The sequence below is a fragment of the Cupressus sempervirens genome, chromosome 4 (genome assembly GCF_028749045.1).
Source record: "Cupressus sempervirens isolate cs-2001-9-10 chromosome 4, ASM2874904v1, whole genome shotgun sequence".
In the NCBI taxonomy this organism is placed as follows: Eukaryota; Viridiplantae; Streptophyta; class Pinopsida; order Cupressales; family Cupressaceae; genus Cupressus; species Cupressus sempervirens.
The window spans coordinates 349,357,052-349,370,387 of NC_143121.1; the positions used below are offsets into that span (position 1 = coordinate 349,357,052).

At 33.5% G+C, this 13,336-nt stretch overlaps 1 protein-coding gene across 1 annotated transcript; it reads left to right on the forward strand.

Annotated features, from left to right (window-relative positions):
- Positions 1–1,134: 1,134 nt before the first annotated feature.
- LOC149561470 (DELLA protein RGL1-like) lies at positions 1,135–2,205 on the forward strand. Its single transcript, XM_089827829.1, has 3 exons — positions 1,135–1,462; positions 1,515–2,034; positions 2,112–2,205. The coding sequence occupies exons 1-3, from the start codon at positions 1,135–1,137 to the stop codon at positions 2,203–2,205; spliced, it is 942 nt and encodes a 313-aa protein (XP_089683955.1).
- Positions 2,206–13,336: the final 11,131 nt, after the last annotated feature.

The window sequence follows — 13,336 nt, forward strand, 5'->3', positions numbered from 1 at the left end:
TCATTTTTTTATTATTTCCTTCAAGTTACTTAGTTTCTTGGCATCTACGTCATGTCTATGAGTGGATTCTTGTGTGCCTTTTGTGCTTCCTAGTTAAAAGCATCTATATGTTTGTAGTTATGTAAATTCATTGCAAATTTTGCTAGGAGAGATGTACCCAAATAATTTCCAGCATGCTTATATTTTTCAATTGCTAAGTGACCCTACTATTAGAGTTGATTGAATCTTCTTGTTTGGGCATTTTAAGGTCATTTTGTAAGTGTTTTCCTAGAAGACAAATCTGTTCACTAACACACATGAAGTCTTGCAATTTTCTGGTGCCCCTAAAATATATTATGCAAACATATCTTCCTATCAGCTGAACTGGTGCACCAATCTTTCTATTAGCTTAACCACTACACCTATCTTTCTATCAACTTATCTACTAAACCTTGTTTAGATGCAATTGCTAGTAATGACCTATAGACAGGCGGGTTACGATTCAGCCCCACATCAACAACTAGAAAGGGTCAACACTTCGAATGTGCTTTGAAAGCTGACCTCCCTTTACAGATGTGTCTGCCAATTTAAATTATGTTGGTCTACTGGTGAAGTTGAATGGCTCACAAGGAGCCCACCATGGATCAAGTTTTGTTGAGTGCAAGGCTAGGAGACCATAAGGGATGAGGCTGAGATTGTGTCTCATGGTTTCAAGCATGAGTGTGCCCATGTCGCGCACCTTAATCATTTCAGTGGTAGCATTTGCTAGTTGATATCGCACATGCCTCTTGCCTCCCTAAATTACCTTCCAGGTCTAAACCCTGCATAAAAATGAAAATTTCCGTTGAATTTGTATGTTTCTAATTTTATTTTGTGTAACAAGTACACTAAACATCACGCCGAACTTGTACGCATCTCGTTGTATTTGACGAGATTACGAGTTTCACATTACGACATATACCTCGTTGTATTTGCGAGATTACGACGTCAAGATCAACGCAAAATATTTTCACATGTCTCGTTGTATTTGATGAGATTTCGACATCAAGATAAATTTATATATACGACGACATCACTAACATTGTGGTCTGCATCCTCTAGGCTAGGTGAAGTCAAGCCTTTTGCTACACTCTGCAAAATACTCTACCCATTGCCATGGAAGCCAGCTTTGGACGTCTGCCAGACCATGAAAAGTTTCCTTTTGATCTTAATGATGCTCTACTTCCGGTTGATGAAGAAGAGACGGGGACGGAATTGGTTCGACTACTGCTCAAGTCTGGACATATGATAGGCGAGGATAAATATGGTGAGGCTGCTGAAATGGTGACCAAATGCAAAAAACTGTCTTGTCAGACAGGGAATGCCACACAGAGGCTCGGCTTTTATATCTCGACAGCACTGCAGGAGAGAATCCAACTCAAAACCCTCAGAATTTTAAATAACGCAGCTAAACCAGCGCCCGATTTTGCTTTCGATGTTGCCGGTGAATTTGACAAAAACTGAGTTTTATAGTCTCATTGCTTACTCTAACAAAGTTCTGCCGTATGTCAGACTGACGCAGTTCACGTCTGTGCAGGCAACAGTACTTGGGATGGATGGCGAGGAGCTTTTGAAAAGCGGAGAAAGACTTCACGAGCTCGCTGAATCGTTGGCGATTTCACTCTTGTACAACACGATGGAGATTGCGAGAGGAGAGGAGATCAAGGAAGACATTTTCATCCTTGAATCTGGCATGGCGTCGGTTGTTCATGCTCCATTTGTTCTGAAAAGTCTGTTATACAACCCTGTTATTAAGAAACTGAGGCCAACTATCATGGTGAATATCGAAGCAGAAGCGCAGCATAATTGTCCATCTTTTGGGGACAGATTCAGCGAGGTGCTTTTCTTTTACATGGCATATTTTGATCTGCTGGATGTTAGCATGACGGATAGAAATGATATTGGGAGGATGAAGCATGAGGAATTGTTACCTGGAAGTAGCATTAGGAATATGATGGGAAGGAGAGGTTTGTTCGGCATGTTGCAACTGATGTGTGGAGGTATTTCTTCAAACAGGTAGGGTTCAGTGAAAAGAGCTTCAGCTTTCAAGCTACGTATCAAGCTGAATTGTTATTACAAGAGTGTGCTTCCAGAGAACATTATACTCTGGATGCTGATGGGGATGCCATTATTATAAAGTGGAAACCAACATCATTATTTGCAGACTCCAAATGGAGTGCTGTCTGAATGAAGTTTCATGGTGATTGCTGAAATAAATGGACTATAAGTCAGCTTTGACTATTTGATAAGTATGTTCTTAGTGTATAGTCCAACGTCAACTGTTTGATAGATCAATGATTTAGATCTTCTTTTTATCCATTAGTCTTCTTATTTATTTATCTCAACCTTCCTTTGTGTATTTTTTTCTATCAATTTTGTTATAGACGAGGTCTTCAATTTATGTTAAAATTTGGAATGTTGTGAGTTTATCATAACTCAAATTGTTCAATAAAATTAAACTTGTCAACATCTCTAAAGAAAGAAATAATAAATGCAAAGTTCTTGACATGAATAATAAGTACATCAATGCATCAAATGTAATGTAATAGGAATGAATTCAAATTCAATAGTCAAAACAATATAGAATATTTTGTTATTCAATAAATTCTACTAGAACTAAAAGGTTTGTAGATTCATGGAAACAAAATGTAAATGGGTTCTCACAATTTGATATGTCGCACAATACATCATTTTCATTTGGTGAAGTATGTGATTCATTTGGTGAAGTATGTTTGTCATTTTGTGTATGTCGGGCCACTTCTTATGTGTTTGACATCTTGACTATTTCTCATGCTTACCTCATTAAGCATAAGTAGAAGATAGATATTATATAAATTTAAAAGAATTATTTGGCTTTCTTATTATGTTCATTGACCATCACATTATGGTACATGCACTATATTTGTAGTGATTTTGATATAATGGAGTGATATATGATAGCAAATCATTTCTAAATACAAATATTATGCATATGCAGTATTCTAAATAAAATGAATTGTTAGCTTTCTATCAAATGGAGGAAAGGTTATTGAAGCGGTTTAAAAGTGATATAAATTAACAACTATGTATGTAATGGGTGTGTCAAAGAGGTCTAGAAAGTAATTCATAAAAAAATAAGACTACGGATAACTTTAAGAAACCCACCTTTCAAAAAATATATAAAATCATGGCAAATCCAACATTATTTTATGGGAAAAAAATTAATTTGAATTGGTGATTTTATTTTTCAAAAGAAGAAAAAATAAAATTTCATTAGCGATTTTTTTTTTCTATTGTATGAAAATTTTGTAAAACCGTGGCAAATCTTTAATTATTTCAAAAAATCATGACCAAAAGTAAAAATATATAGAAACCATAAATTTATATCATCCAAGATACAATAACCCTTTTTAATGATCGTTAGATGATCCTAAATCAATGGTCTAAATCCTATTTCAAGCTAAGAAGTTAAAGTACAACAAGTTTCAGAGAAAGTTTCTAAAATAATGACACTTGTCCATAGTATAATCTATTTTGGGCCAAAGATTAGAAGGATAAAAATTTCCTTACAAAGTCTTCAAAATAGAGACACTTGTCAAGTATATATAATTTACATATAACCTAACTTAAAGTTTTATCATAGATTGGTGAATGTGACCATCTATTAAGACATGCCTCAGAAATTATGGGCGAAAACATTTAATTTACCACATGGAAAAATTAGATTCCACTTGCAAAGTTGTCATCAAATTAAAAATGAGTATGTATCAATATTGGCGATTGGTCTAAGCATGCAACCCAGTTTTCATAAATTGTGGGTGATGTCACCACCTCGAAAGTGCCAAAAAAATTGCCAAATCCAAGGCCCCTGATGAGTGAGATTAGCCATTTGGAAAATATTCTCCACTAAATTAAACCTTGATTTAGACTATTTATAACATTCATTAATGAAGTATATAAGGTAAAATCGTAGGCTAAAAAATAGAAGATTCATAATTAAGAAGTGATATCTTCAAATTGTAAACATGCACACTTTTCATGTGTATCCTCTTACTATTTCTTTGTACTCCACTCTAGATCTCTATCTACATATTTCTCTCTCATGTGCAAATTGACATAGAAATTGGTCATATGGATCCTACCCTATTTATTCATTTAAACCTCAATTTTCCTATTGGCATGTTTTTTAAAAGTCTAAATTAACATGTTGGCTATGAAGGTGATTAGTAGAAAATCATTGGTTGTGCATGTGGCATTTATTTGTTTGTCATATTTATGTAGCAAGTGGCACTAATGTTAGAAACTTCATGGTGCATCATTGTATTCTTACAATTGTATACTTTGCAAGAGCAACAAGGATGCATAGGGAAATATCAATGAACACCTTCTATAATCATTTCAAGTCAACGAATCAATAGGTTCAAAAGTGCCTCACTCACTCTTCCTCTAAAAGTATTTATCTATATCTCCCTCTCCTACCCCTCTTTTCCATTATCTTCCCCTCTCTCTCACTTTATTTATCTATCACATTTTCCATCTTTATTTGTCTATATCTAGATCTGATATTAATCTCTCTCTCTCTCTCTCTCTCTCTCTCTCTCTCTCTCTCTCTCTCTCTCTCTCTCTCTCTCTCTCAAACACACACACACAGAATAAGATAGAAAAAATCAATCATAGATTTCTTTTACATAATCACATTTCAAAAGAATTTTTTTTTAAATCTTTATATAATATATATTATTAAAAGTAGACGTATTACATAATTAATAAATTACTTATTATATGTTACATATAACATAAATAACTAAATATAAACTTAGTAAATTGATAATTTCAAAATGTGCAATTAAAAAATTAAAATTATTATCTCTCTAAGAAAACAATTTTAAGATTGATTTTATGATAGTACAAACTTAAATTAGATCTTAGTTCTATGTAAAATTGTAGATAATGTAAACACTGAACTAACTTTTATTTATATAGTAGGAGGAATTGTTAGTAAACTTACTTTTGCAAACTAACATGAATAATTCTTTATAGGAAAGTAAAATTTTAAGTTATTGTATAATGTGTTGGAATCTAGTTATCTTAGAACATGTCATGGTAAGTAACTACATTATATATATTGAATAGGTTCATATGCTCCTCTTTCATTATCTATAGTTTATCTTCATATTTTAAAGTGTTCCATTCTTCTTATAGAATTGTATCTTATTTTCTATATTTTAGTTGAATCTGAGGGATGTGAGATTATAAAGTTTTATTGCATTCAATACCATGAGAGACATGCATTAACAAGAAGGATTTGGAAAGGTTGCTTGTATTAGATAGAAAAACAGATGCAACACCAACGTATCTATACATGCAATAGTACATTGTTCATAATGAAACTAGATGTAAATACATAGATGAAATACATGAATTTTGAAAGTTACTAATTTTTCATTCAGCAACCATCCTTCTACACTATTCAACAACTTCTTAAATAACTAGTAGCCCTCTAAACACAACCAAAAAAAAAAAAAAAAACTTAGCTTTTTTGGTTGATTTTTACAAATCTTAAAATTTTGCATTTTCGATAACATTAAAAAATAACTCTTATAAAGATGCCAATTAAATTAAATTTTTCTTAAACTATGAAAAGTAAAACTACTAATGAGTATTTGAATTTGGAAACACCCATTCAAAATTTTGATGTATTAAATAATAACCAAAAAAGGGGGGTTGACCTCATAGTACAGCAGGCTAGAGAACAACCAGTAGTTACCCCCTTCTATCTAACAAATACCTTTTCTGGGCATCAAAACCATCTTAATGATAGACAACATAAAAAAGAACTTCATAGTATTAGTATAAACATGACCACTCACATACACATGATACCAAAATGTATACCAATAGCTGAAACTACAAGTTCTACTATTAAGCCAACTAAGGTCCACCTTAATCAAAAATTCCACTTTTAGCATGAGTTCACAATTAACCATATCACAACCAAAGAAAAAAGAAAAAAAGGAACAAGGGCTTGTTCCCCTTTTTCTCATCCAAGTCCCCTCCCTCTTTCTCCTCTAGATCCTCCTTGGCCAGTTCATACTCCTCCTCCTGACGGGCTTGTCTAGCAGGGTCTTAAGCCAATCATCCACTAGAAAATTATAGAGGGAGCGGGTGGTATCACTCTTTTTTATCGTTTCCTTCTCCTCCTTGTTTACCTGTAGAAAATATAGAGTGGTGTCCGATGAGTGCATGACCTTTGTAGAAAACTCAGCAAGGGTTCAAATTTTCTTTGATCCTACTCTTGGATGTGACACCCCTTCTTCCCCCAACACTTAGTAGCTTCCTTCATAGGGGAGGTGATATCTTCCACCACACTCTTATCCAGGCACAAGTTATATTTCATGGTGTCAAAAACATGGGATGGACTAGGAATATCTTTTCCCTTGGAGTGAGGGTGAATAGTTTTCCTCCTAGTGGATTTCAATTCAGTCTTCCATGGTGTCTCGAAGTTATTACAAGAAAGAAAACTTAAAAAAATAGAAAAATATGGAAATCTAATTTTAGGGGTCTAATCATATTTTCTATCTCTCAATAGTAAATTCAAATGATCACCAATAATGAAGAGCTAAATAGGAAACCAATTAACTCCTCCTAATGAAGTCACCCTAAATGTTTTATCAAAAACACATATCTAAGTTGAAAGTTTTGACCCCTAGAAGTCCTTGTATTATTTTTCCCTTTTTGAAAGAAATACAACCTTTGCAAGTGACTATTTATGAATTGCGACAACTTTGTTGGGTTCAGTTGCATTAATGTCCACTTAGATAACCATGTACTCTTTTTTTCTAGTAACCCATCCCATAGTATCAAATATTTATTTTATTAACCACATGCCTTATTATTGTGGTTTGTTTGTCTAGAATTCTTATAATCTTTTCCTTCTTCTTATTGGGAAGGTGATGTTGCCAATCTACTTCTTGTCCATTATTTACTCTATGGACATCTCCATAGAATGTATAAAATTTAGAAACATTAAACACATGAGAGATGTCTAAATTATCTAGAAGATGGTCTCATAAGAAATATCATTAATCTTATTGATGATTTTGTATGGGTCTATCTTGTTGTACTTCTACTAATGATATGTGCTATTATGGAACCTCTCATGTATCAAGTAAACCATCACCAAGTTTCCTTTATAAAATGTCTATTATGTTCTAGTATCAATGATAATATTGTATCTCTCATTACTTTTGTCTGATTTATTGTTGGAGTTGGTGAAGGTGTTCGGAAAAATATACCCCATAATCACTAATTATGTCTCCCATTGGCAATGTCATGATATCTAGAACACCTTGATGGCTCCTACCAAAAATATTCTAGAGAGGAGATTTCTTGTTGATGTATTAATAAAAAATGGAATATGTGCATTGTATGGTAATGGAGACTTTGAGGTTATACCCAACTCTACCCTTGATGCTTCCATGTGAATCCATAGAATATTGTAGAGTTGGGGGATACTTCATTCATGCAAGAAGCATGCTCATTGTGAATGCTTGGGCCATTGGAAGGGACCCATTGTTGTGGGATGATCATAATGTGTTCAGGCCAAAGAGGTTTGTGGGTAGAGATGTTATTCTTGTGAGGGACAAAGACTGGTATGATATGTTTCCTGTCAAGGTAGGATGAAGGGGATGCCTGAGGATGACCATGGCCATTGTAAAATTAACATTATTTCAGATTAGTTGATTTACTACTTTGATTGAATTATAGAAGGTGATTTGGATATGGACAAAGTGATTGGAGTGACCATGTCTAGAAGTGCAAAGCTCTTTGGTCTTCCTTGTTTCAAGCTCCAAACATGCCTCTAGAAATTCAAGCCTAATTTAAACATGTCCATGTTCTTAGCTCACTCAATCTTTAGCTATTATTTTAAGTTGTCCATGTTGTAGTTTTAATTCAATATAATTACTACTAACACTCAATATGGTAAGATTGAAGTGGAAAAATAGTGTCAATGTTGAATATAATGAATATACACACACTCTCCTTTTTTTTTTTAATCACCATCAATCTTTAAACCTCTCTACTTCTATTTTATTTTTATAATATTAATCTTACTCACTCCACTTTTTCTCTCTCCTTTATCCCTCCCTATATCCCCTTACCTCTCTAATTATAATTTTTGATATAAAACGGAGAGCTCTCTCTCTCTCTCTCTCTCTCTCTCTCTCTCTCTCTCTCTCTCTCTCTCTCTCTCTCTCTCTCACACACACACACACACACACACACACACACACACACACACACACACACACACACACACACACACACACACACACACACACGCACGCACGCACGCACGCACGCACGCACGCACGCACGTACGCACGCACGCACGCACGCATTCTCATAATATATCATTTTATTTTGCTAAAAAAATTTATAGTATTCATTTTTGTTATAGTTTATGTCTACCTCAAATATAAGAACTATAACTTTTTTTAAAATGATACTAAAAATTCTCAAAGCTATCATTTAATTTATTACTATTATTTATACATTAATGATAATTCATTTATTATGAAAACACTTCATTGAAGCTTGAGCTTGCCAAGAAAAATGTACCATATTTGGGAACGAGATCAAACTGTTCATTTAATATGAGGTCAATAGTACTTGAAATAAGTACTTAACTATTAAATGGTAGGAAGAGGAATTAAGTTTTGAAACTATAGATATAAATTCACATTTGATGAATTTAATAAATTGATTTGTTACCTAATTAAATATCTATCTTCAAAGGCAAGAGCCTACAACACAATGGTAAATTGTGATCCTATTATCGAAGAGGTCTTGGGTTCAAATCTACTTGAACTTATAAATAATAATAATTAATCACAACACAACAATTAATCTTGGCTAAACCTTGGCATAAAGATTTCAACCCATTGACAGAATCTCTTAATACATTCCCTGTTTGGGTTAGGTTGTTGAATCTCCCCCTTCACCTTTGGGTAGATTCTATTTTGGAGGAGGTGGGGAGTTCCCTTGGTGCTTTCTACTACATTGATAAGGCTTCTTCCAAGGTTTTTCGCACTACGTATGCTCGCGTACTGGTTGAGATCGATGTTTCCAAGGGACTTCTAGACATGATTTCTTTGGCTTCTTCTTTAGGGTCATGGGATATCCTTCTTAACTATAAGGGTATCCCCTTCCACTTTAGGAAGTACCACAAGACTGGTCGCATGGCTTCTAGCTACTCCGCAAGTAAATTTGGGCCGAAGCTACCCCCTTCTTGGTGGAAAGGGGCCTCTGAAGATCACTACACGGTCCACAAAGTCCTCTCTTCAGGGAAAGACGACTCTCTTCAAGATATTTTGGTGGAGGTCTCTTCTACTATTCCTAGTTCTTCGACTAAGGTTCATCCTTTGGCACCTTTGGTGGCAGAAAATTAGTCTTTAGTTACTGTTGTCTGGTCTTCTGGTGCTTTGATGGAGGATCCTCCTTTGGATCCTTCAATGGTCATAGCTAATCTATCTTCTGGTGCCCTGGGGGCAGCCACCTCTTTGGGTCCTTTTGAGGTAGTTGTTCCTTCTCCTATTCCTGCTATAAATTCCTCCGTGGCAATTCTTCCCCTAGCTTTAGGGGTTCCAGGGTCTAGTTGTGGCCTTGTTGTTTCGCAGTGCCAGTTGGCTACTAGTTCGATGGGGGTTGGAAGGACCTTTGTTAATGGTAATTTGGTCATGCCCTCCTCTTTGGTTTCATCTGGGGTGGCCCTTCCTATGTCTCCTTCTTTGGATGTAGTTATTCTTGTTGAGGCCTCTTCCCTGGTCTCAGGGATTTTTGGTAGTTTTGGTGTTGTTGATTTACGATGGCAGAAGGTGGCAAGTTTGGTGGAGGATGGAAGGACCGTAGTAAAAGGAAAAAAGATGAAGCCATCTTCTGCCCTCTTTTGATATGGCATTACAGTCTCATAAGATGGGATCTAAAGGCAATGCATGACTATTTCTAGTTTGTTGTTCTTTTTTTTGTCCCCTGGCTTTTGGCCTGTTGATCTTTGTTGTGCATCATGGTTGGGGATTTCTTTCCCTCTATTCTTTTGGTTTCAGGAGCCTAGGCAAAACTTGTGTTGGTGGCTATCGTGATGCCACTTTGGTCACCTTTTGTTTGGTGATCTCATGTACTGGCCTTTTGGTTGGCCTTTGTCCTTTGGCTGGGCTTTAATTGCTTATTTTCAGCCTTTTGTCTTGTTTCAACTTGGGTTTCAGGATCCCTGTAAAACCTATTTGTCTAATAAAAAATAATTAATCTTTGCTTTGGCCTCTTACAAATCAAAAAAAAAAATCTCTTCATGTTAATTAATGATAAATCTTTACAAAGTTTGATAAGTATGGCTTACTTATTTAAAATATGGTTTATTGACTTAAAAAATGCACAATCAATTCTTGGTAAATTTACTTGACATTTCAATGATAAATTCATGTTCAAAATTTGGCAATGCATACAATTTGTAAGCAAAAGCACATATGTCAAACAAGTAAATAAAGTTGGAAAATAATATTGTAAAATATGTCATTACTGATTAAAATTATTGTCAATTATTCCAATTATTCTATTATATTCCAGCTAAAATGAGGTGAATTAATGAGGTTAAATAGAAAGAGGCGACTTATCCAAAAATCTTTAATTCCATGCATTTTATTTTTGAAGAGAGAAAACTAAATATCTAGAGTGATAGACATATAGAAAATAGATTCATAATACTTCTATGAGTATTTTTTTCTAAAGGGGGATTATATAAAACATTAAGATAATGAATAAATAAAAATACTGTCATATTTTGTTTCTTAAAAATGGTTCATCCTTTTTTTGTATAATTATTATATTGTCTTCATATTGAAATATTATTTTGGATTTTATTTGCAAGGTCAGAACATAACTTTTATAATTTTGTATAGATAGATTGGTTAACTTACGTTCTTGAGTGTAAGGTAACAATAAATTGGTAAACAAAAAAAAAGAAAGTAGAACCTTAAGTAAGGTATATTTATCAACTCTATTTAACATTAGTAGCTTTTTATTTAGAACCTCTTATTTTAAGAGAGAATATTACACACTAATAAATTCATCACATTAGATAAGTATAAAAATTTTGAATATTCATGTGTTTTTAAATTTTAAAAATATATTCATGTGTTCTTTAATTTTTTAGGAGTGCAACTTTATAGAAAATGTTTGTCTCTCTAACATTAAGGGTTGGATTATAAAGATGCTAATTTGTTAAGGATTCATAATTCTAAGAATTTACATATGCCTATTGAACTCATATTCTGGCTGCCAAATGGGTCCTTATACTCACAACACCAATATAATGGATATCTCTTAGGTTCCTTTTGAATGCACCAAAAAGCTATTTCAACTACTCTGCTCATGGTCGAGCATTTCGACATAGTCGTAGGTAAATTAAAGAATATGTTCACAAGCTTCATGAGGCTCAACATATATGGTGTTTTTAAGGGTTGTATTGCAACTTTGGAGATGAAGAAACTGGGATAGGGTGATCTACTATGGTCCTAGGTTGACTACCTTTTCTAGTGTTGTGGAGACTCTGACTCCCATTTTCTTGTACATGAGCACCTCGTGAAGACCAAGAAAGCATTTGTGGCATGTGAAGCCTATGAACATATTCTCTAATTTACCAATGACTATTTTGAAATGCTCCTCCTATGCTAGTTGAATTTAAACTATCTGTGATGACGAATCGATGATTTATTAGCTCATCAATCCATTCTTTCTATAACCTTTAAGCATGTATTCATTCGCCAAACCATAAATTAAATCATTATATTTGTTAAATAAACCTGCTGAAAAAATACATGTGTACTAAACATGCATGCAACCATAATTTTATTTCACATAGCTTCTACTCATATTAACTGTAGCAAATTCCCTCTCCCCAAAAAATTGTTCCTGTAAAGTGTAATTTTCAAAAGAAAAGGAAAAGCATACTTGATTAAGTGCAGCAAGGTCTGTTTGAGACTAGTTGCAATCATTAAATTTGTATACTTTCATAGATTGTGCTAACATTAATTGCATGGTTGAATTGAAATCTTAAATAAAATACCTTTCAAATACATCATCATCTCATTTTGTCCTTATTTAAAAGTTAAAAATTTAATAGCAAAGGCTATATCACGTCAATGTAGAAAAAATAATTTATTTTTCTTTTATCTAATGTTTTGTTGTCTTTTTCTAAAATATTATTAAAATAGTTTAACTTCTATTATTAAATATTTTAGAAAATTATTTTATTATATCTCTATTTCATCAATTTATTCATTATTCAATTGACATTATAACTCAATTGTACAATTATGATTCTACCACGATTATAACTGAATTAGGTCTAAGGTTTGGTCCGTTACATTATAGTTAGTATTTTTTAAATTGAAAAAACTCATATGATGACAGTTTAACAAGTATTTTATGTAGTATAAATTACAAATTTTATTAGATATTTTATCTTAATAATTAAAAATTGTAAATTTTTAAATAAATTTTTCTATATTGAAATCATCAAGTATGGATCTTATGAAAAACTCTATAGATATTTTTAATTTTACAAAGGCAAAGTCAATTTATAATATTCTTTTATTAATTTATCTATTTGATTTTTTTTCCCTTAGATAAAATGATATATTATTGACATATATATATAAGATTCAAAGTAGCATAATAGAAACAGACTATAATATATTTTTCTTTAATATTTTTCTTGAATGTTGAGACATTTTCCTACAAAAGGAGAATATAAAGGAGATGATAGATTAATTTCTCAATCATTGAAGATGGAGGAGGAGTACATGAAGAATAAAATGATGAGGAGAAGGAAAGGAAGGGGAAGAAAAATGAGAAGGATAAGAAGAAGGGGAAGGAGAATACATTGAAGTAGAATGCAAGGAAGAAGAAGGAATATGAAGGAGAAGAAGGAGGGACAATAGAAAAGGAGGTGGAAAAAGGGGAGAATACACGAGGGAGGAAAAAGAATAAGAATGGGAAGGATGAGAATAAGAAGAAGGAGAGGAAGACATAGGAGAAGGAGAAGAAAAAGAAGAAGTAAAAGGAGAGGAATGAAAAGTCGGAGAGAGAGAGAGAGAGAGAGAGAGAGAGAGAGAGAGAGAGAGAGAGAGAGAGAGAGAGAGAGCGAGAGAGAGAGCGGGGGGAGGGTGCATAGATACATATGAGAGAAATGTAAAGAGGTGTAAGATAAGATAGAGATAGGCAGTGAGAAATGAGTTTATATGCATGTGACCAAGAGAGATATAAAGATCAGGGTAGAAGA